Raw genomic sequence first — 17,838 nt, 5'->3', positions numbered from 1 at the left:
CCAACATGCCCACATGGGCAGATAAGGGAACAGGATGCAATGTGTCTGGTCTGCACACATTTACTCTCTGTGACAGCATGATCAGACAGGACTGCAGCAAATCAGCTAAAAAACATGTCCAGATAGTGCTGAACTTCTCCATATTCTGGCCTGGTCTCTCACCTTCTAGCCAAACTGAGCAAAACACCTGGCAATAGTAGTCTGCGTACCTTCCATCACACCACAGATGCTCTCTTCTCCCCCCAGGACTGTGAACTGTTAAGCTCTGCTTCTCCTTGTCCAGCAGTGAACCGGCCAGTAACACACAGAAGCCCTCCATCCAGTCACTGGAGATGAGCAGTAGGTGGATGCTGGCAGACATTCCCAATTTACTTTTCAATTATGTTTCATGGTTTTTCAACACTTATTGATCTTATGATTTTATATCATCCATTATTAACTTACTGTCTGGGTAATGTCCAGCTAAAATCTGTTCTGATGTTTATTTGAGCAAGCATTCTCATTTCACACCGACAATGTCTTTTATTCAGGCACAGATAATCAGTGGTCAGTGACCTCCAGGACTATTAACATTTTTACCAATTATTATCAAGCCCTTATCTCTGAATATAGGTGAGGCATCGTGAATGCAAAAAACAAAAAAAAGGGTCAGTCACATTCAAAGGGTAAGAGATGCTGACTTATACATATATTTCCTATGCATTTGTTTAGAATTTTCAGCTACCCTTCTCCTACACTCATCCTTGGCCAATCAGAAAGATTTAAAAAAGCAAGGCCCAGACATCAAAGTTCTCAAGATGGGTTTAAAAAGAAAAGTTTTTTTTATAAAGTAAGTTAATTACAAATTCTATTTGTCTGACTTCAGAACCTGCCCATTGTACACACTTGTGGTTTTAATTACAAATTCTATTTGTCTGACTTCAGAACCTGCCCATTGTACACACTTGTGGTTTTAATTACAAATTCTATTTGTCTGACTTCAGAACCTGCCCATTGTACACACTCGTGGTTAAACATTTTCTTCTGCATCTCTGATATAATACATGTTAAGCATCTGTATTCAGAATAGACATATATTATTTTTATTTCAAAGGTAGATTTTAAAGACCTCCCATTAGATATAATCATAAATACTATACAACCACAATAGTTGCAAATACTTCCCTTATGTTAACCTACTGCAACTTATATGCATGAGTTAAAGTGTTAAGAACAAGCCCTGAAAAAGGCAAATCCCTTGGAACTTCCTCTGACTCCATTCTAAACATCAAATTCTTAACCCCACCTTTTTCCCCAGCCTCTCGAGCCCCCCAGCAAACAGGTCAGTCTTGCAACAAATCCTTAAGGTCATGTATTTACAATTATGGTGTTTTTCTGGAAACCAATTTGCAGCCAAAGACACTGAGGACAAAACAAGGAAAACTGACACCCTTTTTGTTCCCTGTCTTGGTTCTTGAGGGCTCCTAAGCAATGAGACTCCTGTAACTACATTGTCAGCCTGCTCACTTCACAGTTGGTCTCCTCCAAATAGCTTTTGAACTTAAGGTCCATTTGAAAGGAATTTGATAGACAAGGTGATGAAGCTTCTAGAAGTTTGATAAAAAAACAGTAACTGGTAAAGAAAAATAAGCTGCAGGCAAGGAGGGAAAGCTATAGTTGTAGCTCCTGCTTTGAAGACCATAACTGAACCAAATTTATATAACATCACATTTTGTCCTGGTTTTGGTCAGGATAGAGTCAATTTTCTTCTCAGTAGCTGGTACAATGCTGTGTTTTGGGTTCAGTACCAAAACAATGTTGATAGCACACTGATGTTTTTAGTTGTTGCTAAGTAATGTTTCTATTAAGTCAAGGACTTTTCAGTTTTTCAGGCCCTGCCAGGGAGAGAGCTGGAGGGGCACAAGAAATTGGGAGGGGACACAGCCAGGACAGCTGATCTGAACTAGCCAAAGGGATATTCCATACCATTGAACGTCAGGCTCAGTACATAAACTGGGGGGTTGGCTGGGGCAGGCTGATCACTGCTTGGGGGCTAGCTGGGCATTGGTGAGTGGGTGGTGAGCAATTGTACTGCGCATCACTTGGTTGTTTTTTTTTCCTCTTGGATTTTATTCCTCTTTCCCTCTCTCTCCATCACTGCTGCTACTACTATTATTATTTGTTGTTGTTGTTTTTATTATTATATTTCATGTCAATTATTAAATTGTTCTTATCGCAACCCACAAGTTTTACCTTATTCCTGGCCCTCCTCCCCATGCCTCTGGTGGTGGGGAGGAGTGAGCAAGCAGCTGTGTGGTACTTGGCTGCTGCTTGGGGTCAAACAACAACACATTTACATCAGGGGGCACCCTGTTTACACCCAGCAGAGAAATGACACGTGAATGAAGACAGGACACATTTATATATTTTTCCATCATACTTGGGGGAATTTCTTTTAAATGTAGAGCTACCCCAAAAACTGCAAAGCTTTTTTTTTTTTTTTTTTTTTTTTTCCCATCTAGCTGTAAAATCAGGCTGCCGTGGTCTGAAGTTATGAGGCATCACAGACTAAGAAAAGTAAAGAGAAGCTAGCCAAGAATTCACCTATAAGCAACTGGAGCCATATGTGTCCTTGTTAGTCTGCTTAGGAGCAGAAACAACAGCAGCTGCAGAGCAGCACAGGCTGGAAGCTGGATAAGGTCTCGCTACGTGCATAATTGACTGAGCTGTGTGATTTGATAACCCCAGTCTGCGAGTGAAGTGCTATTGCAGAAGGTAGAGAACAGTCAGCTAGTGTAGCAGTTGTCCTCCTAACAAATCAGAGATATCTGTAAATAGTTACAGCTATACTTTAGGAAAGGAGTAATTGGTTATTGCATATTACCTCATTTATTTGTCAGCTCTCTTCCTTTGCCCCTCTAGAATAAAGTTCTATTTATTAAGCATTTGATTCCCTGTGTTTCAAGTGGGGAAGATAAACCTCTTTTTGGTGTGTTCTCCCAGATTTCTGGAGAGAGGTTCAGGATGGATGTTTAACTCCTTAAAATTTGAGTGTGGATCACCTTTTACTATTGCAAATCAAGTCTTAGTAAAAGTCATAGAGATAAACAAGCTTTTGATAAGCTACTTGAGAGAAATGCCACGTTTAGATAAATATTCCTATTCCTTCCAGCAATCTGTTTATAGAAACAGCTTTATTAAAGCAACACACAAAACTTCCAGGCAATAAATGTAAACCCAAAATAATTATTATGAGATATCAAACTGGATGACAAATTATAAAAATACATTATACTTACTCAAGTACACCCAATATCTAATTAACTGCTGACTCTGCCTGGAGTGCTTGTCCACTTTTTAATAATAAAGTCCAATCCTTCCTTTCCAAAGAAATCAAGGACAAAACTCTCTACACGGGGAACAAAATCTTACTTTTACTTCTGCAGTCAATTTTGCAGGAATTGTACAGTTTGTGCTGTTTATTCATAGTGTTTCTATTTCATACATAAAAAATACATAAGCCACTGTCAAGAAAATGATCAGTGTCACAATGAACAGCACAGAACAAAAGGAGAAAAAAGGACCAAACTACAAACAATAGACGAGTGAGGGAATTATGTTATAAATTACCTAATTTGATGCCTTTCTTCAATATGACCACCCATTTGAAAAATTAAACAGTATTGTAAGTAATGAATGGGGGTGCACTTTGGAACACAGCAATGAAGCAAATATTATTTTTAACTGATGAGATGTATTTCAAATGTCTTTTATTATTTACACAACATTAATTTCACCACTTTTTTTCAATCCTCCACAGAAGAAATTCTGAATTATTATAATGAAACATTATAAAAACAGAAACAAAAGAAATGCCCTGCTGCATCAGAGCATGGTTCATCCAGCGCAGTATTCATCTCCCACTGTGACAAAACACAGTTGAGGTTAGGACAAACATAGAACATGCCCCCTTTCTGCAAATTATTCCCCTTGTACTTTTCCAGTACCCAGTCATTGTACTAGGGATTTTAAAGAGTTCTTATCTGCTTAGTCCTTCTAGTACTCACTTAAGGACCTGCTGTCCATGAACTTTTCTAAGCCATTTCTGACCCTGATGATACTGTCTGCCTCCACATCTTCCTGTGGCAACAAGTTCCAGAAGTTCACTACCAGTTGCGAGGGGACTATTTTTATCCATTTATAACTGATTTGCACTAGTTTTGACTGCCCCCGGTTCTAATATTGTAAGATTCTCCATTTAGCTTATCTACCACCAGAGAATTTTCAAGTGTTTCCTGAAATAACTATAAAAGAAAGCCACTGCTTCAGCTCTATAATTTTAAAATATGATTTCTTAGACAGCAGACATGCTAGAAGTTGGGGTTTTTTTTAATAAGGATTAATGAAATAAGGTAATGGTTAAGGATGATTACTCATTGTATTTCCCAATGTTTCTCACAAAAATAAGTCAAAGAAAAATTTCAAAGTCAAGCATGTAAGCCCAAGTTAACTACACAGCTAGCACCTTTTTCTATGAGAAGGTGATCCAGCCCTTCACACCAACCAGGATTTAGAACTATTTCTTGTCTGAATCTGATCTTGTCACTTTTGACTCACATTGGATTTTCTTATTTTCTTATTCAAGAGTTTGAATTCTGTATTCAAACTTCAGCCATTTCCTGACAAGCAATTACTGCCTATTAAGAATATCTTCAACTATCCCGAATAAAAGATTTTGAATATAATGAGACAACATCTCCTCCTTTCTGCTTAGCAGGGGATATCAGCATATCCTGTGAAAGGTATGAATCTTAGTATGTACTGAATTATTTTAAAAAATACAAAATATTACCAGCAATTCTCTGAAGAAGTCTATGAAGGCTACTACAGCCAAAGAGCACAGAGAACTGCTCAGATTGAGAATGCAAAGGCAGCTTTATGTCACTTCGTGCCATGCCTAGTTTACATCGATATTAGGCCAGTCAGTCCCATTCCGTGTAGCAGTTTGAAATGATGTAAAGCTGACAGAAGTCTGCTCTAAATTTTCTCGAGCTGGAAGAGTAGCAGGTTCTCACATAGAAACTGTGGAACACCAGCTGGCAAGTGCATCTTGAGCTACATCCCTTTTTCTGTGATCTCCTTGTTTCCTTTTCACTAGTTCTCTGCTCAGTAAGGATACATAAAAATAGGGATATGGATATAGCCATCATTTGACCGCAAATATTTCAGATATTTTCAGTTCAACTGTCTTTACAGTAAACAGAAACTCAGGATTGCATAATACCTGCATACATAAACTGGACCTTCTTAATGCCAGGCTCAGCAGCATACCGTTAGAAGCTAAGTATTTTTCATAGTAAAACACTATTGCACAGTGCCTGGTTAAAGAATCACAAAATAGTCACTTTGATGTGTAGTCCAGAGAGAATTATAAGGCCTACTTTCCTCAAAATCTGCTCGATCACTATATAATCATTTACTTGCTGTTTGCAAATGTTAATCCAAGGTCAAGGTAATGGTCTTCTGACACAACAGTTCAATTTATACAAAACCATGCCCTTTTAGCACTATTTATAACTGTGGCGGGCTACTCTGATTTAAAAGCATACTACTGGCTTTATCAGAATGTGGGCAGAAGTGACCTAACATCACAAACAAGATGCTGCTTCTAGCTTCAGCTTTTTTATAACACTACTGCAGCACTCAAATGTCCAAAAAATCCCAAGCATTACACCTACAGACTGTAATATTACTGAAACAAATGCAAGAGTGGCCCTGGATTTGGTCAACAGACATCGCCGAGGTGGCTATGGTTTTTGTTTATTCTGTGTTGCTGATGCACACGAACTACATATAGTAAGTATCAATTTAAAGGCTGATTTACACAAGACTGTGTGTTTAAAATAATGAGCCAGATCATTAAAAGCTTATGTTTAATACTTTTAACAGAGCAATGTGGAAGTAATTCAATGAATCAGCTCTGATTTACACTATCTTACTATTCATTTGTGCATGATTTATTGTACATAAGCTTGATTGCAAACAATGCCGAATGCCCTCTATTCTCTTGGCCAACGGGACGTTGGCATAAGAGACACTCCAAACAGCTTCATACAACACCGGAGATTAATCTGTCCTGTCTGTTGTGAGTTCTCAGATGTTACGTTCAAAATTTATATTTGGTGAGTTTCTTTAATCTGCAAATGCCTGACATTATTTAGATCAATTAGACCTGCAAAATCAGTATTTTGTTATTATCTTAATTTTGGAGATAGCTGGATAACTGGAGGGAAGGGAAAAAGGCAGAAGAAAGGAGATAAAAATGCCACTCTGCAAAACAGGGGAAGGGCTGGATAAGGAATCAATTTCAGTCATTTCCTATTTCCTTCCTACTTCTATTTCTTTTTCCTGGAGAGGATACATAAGCCTTTCTCAATGATTGCCTAAATGCCAGAGCAAATCAATAGCAGAAAAAGCAATGAATTTTGCTGTCTTTGCAGTCCAGGGCCACAGCTTCAGCTATCATACAGAGCTTACAAGAACAGAAAAGACCGTTCTATCTTAATGCTACAGAATTTTCCCTGCAAGGCCTCTGTACTTTCTCAGATCCAAAGTCACCAGGGATGGTCTCCTGCATACTGATCACGTATGCTACCGTGCAAGAAGTTATGTTGGCTCAACTGCCAAAATGACGTTTAAAAAAAAATAACAATAATACATATATAAGACCAGAACATTATTTTTATTATCTCCTTGCAATAGTGTGCATCAAGGCTATCACATCAACCCCCTTAGAAATTCCAGTAGAGCAGCTCCTAGTAGCTGGATCTCTACTGGGTTTATATGAGAGTTCTAGAAGCATAAGATACTCAAGTATTCACACTAGAATAGGTCTGGGCTCATGCAGCACAGAACTCTAGTGCCCAAGATGCTTTTAAAATAACTAAGAAGGCAACATATAAGATTTTAATTTTTTTCCCAATAGCTATCCAGCAGATGAACAGAGGAATTTTCTGCTGCATATTTGGATGTAGACACTTAATTTCACCCACACTCTGCTTTAGGCCTTATTGAATCCAAATGCATCCTGCTGAAGAAAATAAACATTTGCCAGGGATGAACTGGCTTCTTTAGTATTTCACAGGTTTGGATGACACAGCGAATGTATTTAGTCATTTCAGTTTTAGAGGGCTCCTAGCGAATAGCATGTTTTATCTATCTCACCCTTCCATTCAGTGCAATTTCATAAATACACATCAGGAAAATATAGTCTTTCCCACTGCCTCTGTTCTCTTTTACTAATATGTTGACTAGGATCTTGAAATTAGTGGGACTTATAAAATAAAATGGAAATACTAACTACCCCTAAACAGAGAATAATCACATGGCTAGTGGGTAGGATGGGTGTGCAGGACAAGTATATTCTTTCCCTGATTCTGCCAATGAGTAACATTTGTCTTTGTGCAAGTCACCTAGCCCCTATTTTAAAAATAGTGACAATGCCAAGACATACACATACTGCAAAACTCCTGTTTAACATGACACTGGTGGACTCTCACTAATAAAGATATTACACTAAACTGCAGTAATTCTTTCTCAAGGTCTTGTCTATACAGAAACACTCTGAAAAAGGAATATGAATGAATGAAATTTCATAAAACCTGAGGACACTTATTCACAGTAAAGGGCTTTGCATCATTTTATCTAAATGGCAAAATAAAATGCATCTCTGTTCATTCTGAATGTCCATACAAGGTTTGCATAGAGTTTAAATAATCCATTCCGAATGTGAATTGAGATTCATTTTCCTGCAGAAAAATATAAAACTGTTCCTGTGGGTCCCAGATAATTCTTAACGTCACATCCCATTACACTAGCAGTGAAATTCAAATTCTAGCTCTGCATCCTATTTGCTCAGGAGATAGAACATACTAGAAGAATTTCAGAGCTAAGGCTCCTGACTTGGTAGGGATTACTACAGTTTTGTTGCATCACCCCCTGAATAAACTAAGCAGGAAACAAAGTTCTGAAAGAGTATCTGGTCACTAAGGTCATTTGAAATGGTTGTAGCTATATAACTGTTTGTATAAACAATCGATTTCTAATAGATCAGTATATTCTATGTGAAAATCAGAACGGCAACTTTTAACACGGGCATTTGCTGTACTTGATGGAAGTCAGGTTAACAAGAAACTTCTCACAGATTCTTAACAAAAGCATTCTTAATAAGAAGCAACAGTTTTAAGTTGCAGGAAGGGAAATTCTGACTAGATGTAAGGAAAAAAAAAAATAAAAATTGAGAAAGTGGTTAAGTACTGGAACAGCCCAGAGAGCCTGTGGAACATCTGTCTTGGTGATATACAGAACTCAGCTGAATCTAACTTTGAAGTTAGCTTTGCCTTGAGCAAGTGCCTGGACAAGATGACCTCCAAAGGTCCCTTCCAGCCTAAACCCTTTCTATGCTTGTCAGCTCAGAAAAACCTTAATAGGGAACTGGGGAAGCTACATCACAGACTAAACACACCTACTTCAAAAAAAGTTTCTTTCAGACCAAACCTCTTGTATACAAACCTTCTTACCTGCACTTCCAGGGAAATTCATCAGTCTTCTACTTAACATTGGATGTGCTGGAAACTGAATGTTCTGTGTCATCCAGAAAACACTGGAAGTCTTGTGAATACAGTGACATCTATTCTATGGCAAGTATGGCACCCAGACAGAGTCATATGTCAATAATGCATTAACGTGATCTTCATCTGAACTGCCCAGAAATGTGTGTCACAAAATCTCTAAATGAAGACCAGGCTTTAATATGGCTCACTATAAAATAAAATCTATTGATTTTATTGCTAGGGTTGTTAAACATAAGCTAAAGGTTTGGAAAAGGGTTGAGTCCTCATATAAGTGCAGCTTTATTTAACTAGTTGTCTCAAAGGAGCTGTACTCCACATTCCACTGCTGGTAGCAGTACCAATGTTTTAAGAATAATTTGCTGACAACTAAAGAGCACTAGAAATGTTTTTTTAAGCATGTTCCTAGTATATTAGCCAGAAATACCAGTGTTACATTTTTTCAGTTTTCTGTCATAGCATTTGTGGCATGAAAATGTGAAATATTGGTAGTGTCAGTACATATATGATATGTAGCAATACTTGTCCTTTATTGTTGCAGTCCAGTGATGCAGTCTGGAATGAGAACTACTAGTCCAAAGCTTCATTTAAACAGGACAGTGGTAATACTATTGCACGGGACAAATCAGGAAGGCCATGATGAGACAAAAGGCATTTACTCTTTTTGTTAAGATGGGAAAAGGAATGGAAGAAAAGGTCTACCCACTTTTTAATGAAGATTTATATAACCTTGAGTATCTCTGGCATCCTAACATCCCCTGCTAGCTAGTATTATCTTACTGTAATTAAGTATTAGAATGACTGAGAAGGCTGGCTTAGTTTTCCATTGTCTACTCAGACATGTAAACTGAGAATTAAAACAATTCTTGTAAAGGGAGATCCCACTTTATCTGAACACAAATTTTGAGTGGTACCAGATCAACCATTCCATTAATGACCACATCTGTTATTCTTAGAAGTACTGTACATTAAAAGGAGTCATAATTTCTGTGTTCACCTACATCCAATTAAATCCAGTGAAAATAACATCATAATCAGGTGTTCTTTTTTCCTCTCAGGACTTTGGGCAATGTAAGATTATCACATATATAAGACAGCTGCTAAAGAAACCTCAACTATATGGATTTAATTGTGCATTAAGTCCAGGTAAAATAAACACTGTTGTAAACCAATGCATACCTTAAACCAGCCCTAGTACCGAATTACAAGTCTGTGCACTACTAGTGTATGGTAACTGTAACAGATTCATTCATCTGCTTGCAAATTCAAGTGGAATGTTAAGAATAAGTAACAGAATTAAGGTTACCCCACTCTTCTAAAGCCGACTTTACTAATGTCAGATGATATCACCATTCCAGTCCACCAAAACATGATAATGAGTATCAGAAAAAAAGTAAACTTGGAAAGAACGCCCATTTGGGATGGTAAGATTCTAAGGTGGAACTAAAAGATTAATTTTTAAAGGTCAGAGGTTTTTTTCATGTTACAGGACAAACCTGTATTTGTGGAGTGAGGGATAGGTATTCCACTTCCAAGGAAATGCTTGCATTTCAGTTTCTCATTATGAGTTTGTATTAAAGGCACACGCACTCTCCCAAGAGTATTAATATCCATTGCAATATTAGTAAATTCTTGGGTTTTACAGTTCCTCCTGACTTATTAGAGTGTAAAATTGTCCTGTGAAAGTTGAAGTCTTAGAAGTCACCAAGCAACATTAAAATATTGCTGCAAAGGCCTTGGAGAAGTTCAACAGGGAGAGTAACCACACAAACTACTTTGACGTGGACAAAGTTGAAAAGATTTTGAAGTTAATAATTGGCATTTTGTCCTAGAATTACTTATAAATGACAAAATTTTGTAAGCAGCTCCAAAATCATGGGACCAGCACTCCAGCCCTTCCAAGATCAGAACTACTGCTTGTCACCTTTCAGTGTAAATCATCTGCTTAAAGTTGAAGGTCCTACTTCTGCAAAGACTTGTTATCGACTTTAATTTAAGCACGTAAAAGCAAAAGGATTTCTCATATGCTAAAACCTATGGCAGTGTGATGGCATCCAAAATGTCAGAGCCTTCTCTGTGTGTATATTTTTATTTTGAATGTCTATTTACCTATCATATGACATACAAGAGTTTATTTACTACTGACTAGAGTTCTTCAAGATGTACAGTCATGTGTATTATCAGTCATACATTCTGCCAACTAAAGTCAGATAATTTTTTACTCTTAGAATATTTAGTACATGGGTACAACACAAAGTGGACCGTGCTTAGCATCAGTTTGAGTCTCTGCTGCAGAGCAAAACAGCACTCGGAGAGCTCTGAAGGACAGGAGGCAAATTTTATATCTGCACTGTACTTCTTGAAGAACTACTGGCTCTGGTAAACTCCTCCATCTTTGAGTGATGTCAACATGAAGACTTATCCTTTGGGTGATTGGAAGTATAACTCTCGCATCACCACAATTTCTTGTTGGTAAATATCTTCACTTAAACAGCACAGGGTCATTCTGCCAACACATGAGTAAGTTCAGGCCACCTCTGTAATGAGGTCCCATGGCCCCTGCCATAACACATGTTGATCTTGGAAACTGCCTACATTATAGCATGCCAATCCCACCTTTCTGCAGCTTTTAATATTGCTCAGAAGCTCGATGGATGGTGTTTTACACTGTAGTCCCATGCAGGATGTATCCCTACTCCCCTTTAGCAAGTGGCTGTTTTTAGATTGCCTGGATTCATAGATTTCTCTCAAAATGCTTTGTCTTCACATTTCATCATCTTTAGCTACAGTAACAATTTAGATTGTACCACTGACTTAGAAACATGAATTACAATTACAAAAATACCACCAAGTATGTGCATCCACTTTTAACCAATTTAGTTAAACTAATGAAACTTGTGTGCACACACATGCTATGGACACCTTCAACACAGACTTGAAATAAACTACTATAGCTGGAAGTTAAAATGAAACACCTCTTTATGGATTTTAATAGGATCACAAAGGCCTTCTCCCATGTTCTTACGCAGTAACACCTTCTCTATGAATAATGCCACTGACAACAGAGAAAGCAACAATCTCACAATAACTGGCAGAATTTCATCCCAAATTAACATCAGTACCAGAGTACTATGCACTCCCACCACTGCAAAGGGGTGGTTGCCATCCAGTAGGTCTGTATTTTCACAGGAACAGCAGTCCAATTTAGGGAGAAAACTCTAAGGACGCTATTTCCTAAAAACACAGGCTGTAAATGTAACAGGTTTTATAACATACACATACTAGACAAAGAAATAAATCAACAATCCCTGGAACTCATAAAGGTGTGAGGCAAGTAAGGTATAAATTATCTAATCTATTTTTCTTACTTGAATACATGTATATGTATGAATATTTGAACAGCACGGGTAATAAAAGCATGAAGTAGAGAGGATTTTGACAACAATACGAAATGTGGTTGCTTTGAAAATCACAGGACTTTAAATACACCTAGTTACCACTTCTCATTTGACCTCTTGGTTTCAGACTGCCTCCCATGAAGGTCACATGTTAAGATTCTCTATAAAAGAGACCAGCTGTTCCAAATCCACACAACAAGCAGATCAAGCATTGGAATGTGATTTTCTGGATGACTGGCATGCTGTAAGTAAAATCTTAGAATGAGAACTGATACAATGGGTGGCACCAGGAAGATCTTCCCACGATATTTCTGTGCGTTTCTTATAAGCATGCACCCAAATTAAAAATTAAAAATCCAGTATGTCCAAGTCCAGATCTTAATTTTACAGCTGCTAGTTTTTATCCTATAAGGAACCAGTCTGATCTCTCAAATCTAAATGGAACTGGAGTCTGGCATGTTACAGGCCTAGAACTGAGCTTTTCACTTTGGATCTAGCTTTCACATTCAAATTGTGGCCATTCCCTAATAAATCATTCATGCTATTTTAATAAAAACTTTTACACTAACATGAGTCGTAGATCTTGAAAAAAAATATATGTAATATGTCATCCCAGTGAGCCCAGGGTTACTTTTTTTTTCCTTTGCTGCAGGGGAATGGAGAGTGGAAAAATTCAGGCTTGCCTGCAGGTTACTATCAAAGTACTCACCTCACCTTCCCACTACAATAATAGCCTACACCAAAGAAACAACTAGGCAAGATCATAATTTCAGCATAAATTGCTGCCCAGAAATGAAACTGAAGAAATGAAATAAACATATGAAAAAACAGAACACATAGAACTTTTGTTTTATTTACGTTCATTTTCTTCTGGCTCTTTATACTCCAGAAGACTGGAAAAGGTTGCAAATGAACTAGTAGTAGAGCCAAGAGTTCACTAGAGTGAAGCACAAGTCAGATAGCTAGAGGTTTTGAATTCTGTTCCCAATGCTGCCATCACTGGTGTATGTGTGTAAAATGCTATTAACATTTGTAATCATTGGCCCAAACATATATCAAGGTAAAGCACCCACTACAGAAAGCATATACAGAACCCTTTACCCAAATTCTGTGCTCTTTCACATGAGCAATCCCACACACAATGACTGGACAGCAGATGAAAGTCACAGCAACCAGGATGCTAAAGGAAGTAATGCTAAAAGATTACAACAAATTACTTTTAAAAAAATAAATATGGAAGAAAGCTCTATCTTGAGCTTTGTCTGAAACAGCATAGCTACACAGTGTCTCTTTTTGAGGACTTTGAGCAAAATTTCAGAATAGCCAAGCAGACGTTTGACAAGCAAAGAGGGGAAAACAAGGGGAAAAAAATCTGTCACCCACAGGGTGCTCATTTTGGAGACATCAGTAGCTGACCAATTTCTTACAGACATAAAAAGAGAAGCAAGATGGAGAGTAGCAGCCCTCTAAATGCACATGGCAAAGTGATCTTCACAGTCAGGAACACTCAAAAATGGCATATATTTTAATCAATATTAATCACTGGCAAATATCACCGGTGAGAAAGCTCAGGATCTAGCTAAGTTATGTAAACATACTTAGGTATCAAAGGAACTAGTCTAACTTTTAAAATGTTGAACTTCCAGTAGCTTGTATTAACTCCATCACGAGAACCCAGATGTGCATTGCTGTTTTTTTTTTTCTTTCCTTTTGCTTAGCACATGGGATTCTGTAAGGCAAGAATTATCAGTGATCCAGATGAACTGGATGGAACAGACATAAGCTATGAAATCTACCGTCCCCAGTTACGTACCCACTTACTGAAATGTCTCTGGCTATATCCTCACGCTGGCTACAGCAGCCTCACTTAGTCCAGACTGACAGATGATTGCAACGGATGTTTATGGCCCTTTTGTTATCGCTTGGGAGTGATGCAGCATGTCAGGGCAGGCTGGCTTTTGACTACTAGGTCAATCAGAGAATGAATTAGAACTGAGCTGTCCCTACGGCTCCCTCCAAGTGTGTCTTCTCTCAGTCCAATCATACTCCTTAGTTAAAGTGACTACAGATTGGCAAACAAGTTCTAAGGAATCATAGAAAGCAAGAGGAGGAAAGATAATGTTTATCATATTTGGTATTTCAGTTTGTATTACAACAGCTACTCCAGTGTGGGTTTCATTTTGTTTTGATCCATCACAAATTTTGCTCAGTTGGTTATATAATTTTATTTTGTTATGGTGCAATGTTTCCAGATGATTTTCAGTAATTTGACATTTTATCATCTACTCCTTCTCTTCTATCTTAAAAAAACCCACAGGTTCTTCTTTTTCCTTACAGATCACCAGAACTGTAAATGCAAACTTACTACCTCCCACCTCTCTTTTTCTCACCACTTTCTTCTGTCCTATTAACATCTCACTTAAAACTTCCTCCCCCAGCATTTTTATGAACAGCAGCATGACTATGGGAAAAGACGCAGATACTCAGCTCTGGGACAGCCACACAGATATCTCCATCACCATTTTGGTCACAGACATTATCACAGGCATAGATGTCCACCCTCTTCTCAATGTAGACCTGAAGACCCTGAGCATAACCACAGCTGTTACAAAGAACGTCAAGACAGCCATGAAAGACCTGCTTCTCCTCCTTCCCCTCATGGTGGACCACATCACCACCTTCACCCTCCACACCCTTGTTCTCTCCTCCTCCCCATTATGGACCCCATCACCACCCTCCTTCCTCCTCACCATGATGAATCTTATCCTCCCCCCCAAGAACCACAACATCCCCCTTCTACTCCTCCTCCACATGATGAACCACATCATCATCCTCCTTCCCAAAAGGAATGACATCATTTCCCTTCTCCTCCTCCTCGTGACGAACGACATAATCCTCCTCTTGGTCCCTGTCATGGACCTTACTGTCCTCCACCTCCTCATGGACATCATCCCCATCCCTCCTTCCCCATTGTAGACCACACTGTCCTCTTCCTCCTTGTGGATGACATCACCACCATCCTTCTCCCTATGGTGGACCACAGCACCCTCCTCCTTCAAGACACCCTCCTCATCTCTATCCAGACATCACTGCAACAAGACAAGCATATTGAGAAAGTATTTTCCATTTCAAGTAACAGGAGCTGTCTATCACATTCCAGTTCTAAATCAGCAGGATCCTCTCACACCTCCCACAGCAAACTTTCCTGAGCCATCCCAAAGCAACCCTCACTCCTCCAGCAGTGTGAAGGTATTCTCTTCACTAGCTCAAGTCTAAAGGAGAAGCCAGAAGCTCTGCATTTTTCAGATCACTCTACACAGTCATGCCCAGGAAACCCCAAATTTGTTCTTCCAAAAATTTTGCCTTTATTTCTACATAGCTCCATGGCAGAAAATTCTCTTACACGACCTCAGAGAAAGAGGTTCCTGGCTTGAGAGTTGCAGGGCCAATGACAGTTGTATAATGAATAAAAACAGCATGCAGAGAAGCGTGGAAAGCATACAGTTTCTAGAAGCACTGAAAATAATGATTAAGACAAGTATTCCAATCTGTTTCTTGATCCCAGCTATCTCAGGCTCCACTCTAACTGAAAGGCTCAAAATTCTGAGTCACTCAGACAATGTGAATGGGTATAAAACTCCCCAGCAAAACAATGCCCCTTTAGTTCTAACAAAAAGGAAAATTCTCTAATAGTGAAAACTACCATCTAAAATCTTTCATTTTCTCATAGTTCATAATTATAATATACTTCTTTGAGGGAATCTGACCTAGAGGAAATTTTATCACCTTCCATAAAAAATTATCCATGGCACTACATTCATTCTTTATAAAGATTCAAGGAAAAGAAAAATAGGTAAGCTTTTTTTTTTCTTGGCCCAGTTGCCAAAGTTTTGTCTTTGTTGTTACTATGGATGTTTAGCTGCACAGTAAATATCCATGAGGCATACTCTAGCATAAATTCACTAATGGTGGGCAGGTTACCACCATTATCTAGAAAAGGTCTGAGAATAGTTAATGACTTGCAGTGTAACACTGCAAGGTGGCCTGCACAGGTACTTCCGTTGCTACAGTTGTTGTTGGTGATATACCAGAAATACTACATCCAAGGACAGCCCTATTCAAATAATTTGTAACTGTTCTCAGGGGAGGAGAAAAGCAGATGCATGTAATAACTCTTTCATGTAAATATTTCCTTTATCACTGAACCTTCCTCACTGGAACTGGGTTGAGAAGAGCAGGAAAAGAGAATACTGCTGTCTATACTCTAGCCCCCACCAAGGTAAAGTCCATTTTGACAGACCTGGGACCCCAATGACTTAGTTCAGAACAGTTATGTCATAAGCAATAACATGGGATTAATCTCAAAAAATTAGTAAATTGGTCCTCAAAGTAGCTTTTTAATGGCATACAGTAAAATACAGTGTGAAAGCTACACTGAAGAAACAAAATGGGGACAGCACTTTGTGTAACTGAGTGAAGGTTGTCTTAATTTTTAAAAGTGCATTATCCTGTAGGAACAACCTTATTTCTGGCATGGTTTATCCACAAAGTCTCTAAAGCACATTTTCTTTAATGAGAACTTGTAGTAAGTGTGGTGGGTTGATCCTGGCTGGACACCAGCTGCACATCAAAGCCACTCTATCACTCCCGCTCCTCAACTGGACAGGGGAGAGAAAATACAACAAAAGGCTCACAGGTCAAGATAAGGACAGGGAGATCACTCACCAATTACCGTCATGGGCAAAACAGACTTGAGGAAATTAGTTTATTACCAGTCAGACCAGAGTAGGATACTGAGAAATAAAACCAAGTCTTAAAAACTCCTTCCCCCCTCCACTCCCTTCTTCCTGGGCTTAACTTTACTCCCAATTACCTCTACCTCCTCCCCCCCAGCAGTACAGGGGGGTGGGGAATAGGGTTTGTAGTCAGTTCATCACCCACTGTTTCTGCTGCTCCTTCCTCCTCAGGGGGAGGGCTCCTCACACTCTTCCTCTGCTCCAGCATGGGATCCCTCCCACGGGAGACAGTCCTTCACAACCTGCTCCAGCGTGGGTTCCTTCCATGGGGTGCAGGAACAGAATACTCAAGTGTCGGTCCGCCACAGGGTCACAAGTCCTGCCACCAAACCTGCTCCAGGCTAGGCTCCTCTCTCCACGAGGCTACAGGTTCTCCCAGGAGCCTGCTCCAGCAAGGGCTGCCCACAGGGTCACAGCCTCCTTTGGGCATCCCCCTGCTCCAGCATGGGGTCCTTCATGAGCTGCAGGTGGGTGTCTGCTCCACCATGAACCGCCATGGGCTGCCAAGGGACAGCCTGCCTCACCATGGTCTTCGCCATGGGCTGCTGGGGAAATCTCTGCTCTGGTGCCTGGAGCACCTCCTCCTCCTCCCCCTCCGCTCAGCCTTGGTGTCTGCAGAGCTGTTTCACGTATTCTCACTCCGCTCTCCAGCTGAATTTGCTGCTGCACAGTTTTTCCCCCCCTTGTTAAATACATTATCCCAGACATGCTACCACCGTCCCTGATTGGCTTGACCTCTGCCATCAGCGGGTCCGACCTGGAGCCAGCTGGCATTGGCTCTACCAGACACAGCAGCAGTATCTAGCAGCTTCTCACAGAAGCCACCCCTGTAGTCCCCCTGCTACTAAAACCTTGCCACACAAACCCACTACAGCAAGAAACAACTGGAACACTGGAACTGAGGCAATCCCAAGGTGTCCACAGATTCAAAGCAGAGCTATTTGGTGCTCAGCACTGGAGACAAGTGCCAGATGTTCTCAGCCAGCTCTAATTCTGGCTCTGCCAGACACAGGCAACATTACTTAATCCCTTGTT

The 17,838-nt window shown here is 39.5% G+C and overlaps 1 protein-coding gene and 1 long non-coding RNA gene across 4 annotated transcripts in view; one reads left to right on the top strand and one right to left on the bottom strand.

Annotated features, from left to right (window-relative positions):
- Positions 1-17,838, bottom strand: part of LOC308072422 — a 144,851-nt gene that overhangs the window by 93,736 nt on the left and 33,277 nt on the right. The gene's annotated exons all lie outside the window — the stretch shown is intronic.
- Positions 5,630-15,441, top strand: HRG (histidine rich glycoprotein; the record flags this gene model as incomplete). Its single annotated transcript, XM_080408953.1, is given in 14 exon segments — positions 5,630-5,654; positions 5,657-5,835; positions 8,571-8,678; positions 9,668-9,755; positions 10,255-10,278; positions 10,281-10,324; positions 10,328-10,420; positions 12,135-12,251; positions 13,726-13,812; positions 13,814-13,816; positions 14,464-14,847; positions 15,051-15,084; positions 15,087-15,263; positions 15,266-15,441. Coding segments are annotated over 14 exon segments (1,530 nt in total). The 5' UTR covers positions 5,630-5,638.

This window comes from Falco punctatus, assembly GCF_963210335.1.
Source record: "Falco punctatus genome assembly, chromosome: 13".
Lineage (NCBI taxonomy): Eukaryota > Metazoa > Chordata > Aves > Falconiformes > Falconidae > Falco > Falco punctatus.
Note: the sequence above shows the minus strand (reverse complement) of the source record. Positions and strands in the feature narration are given on the sequence as shown.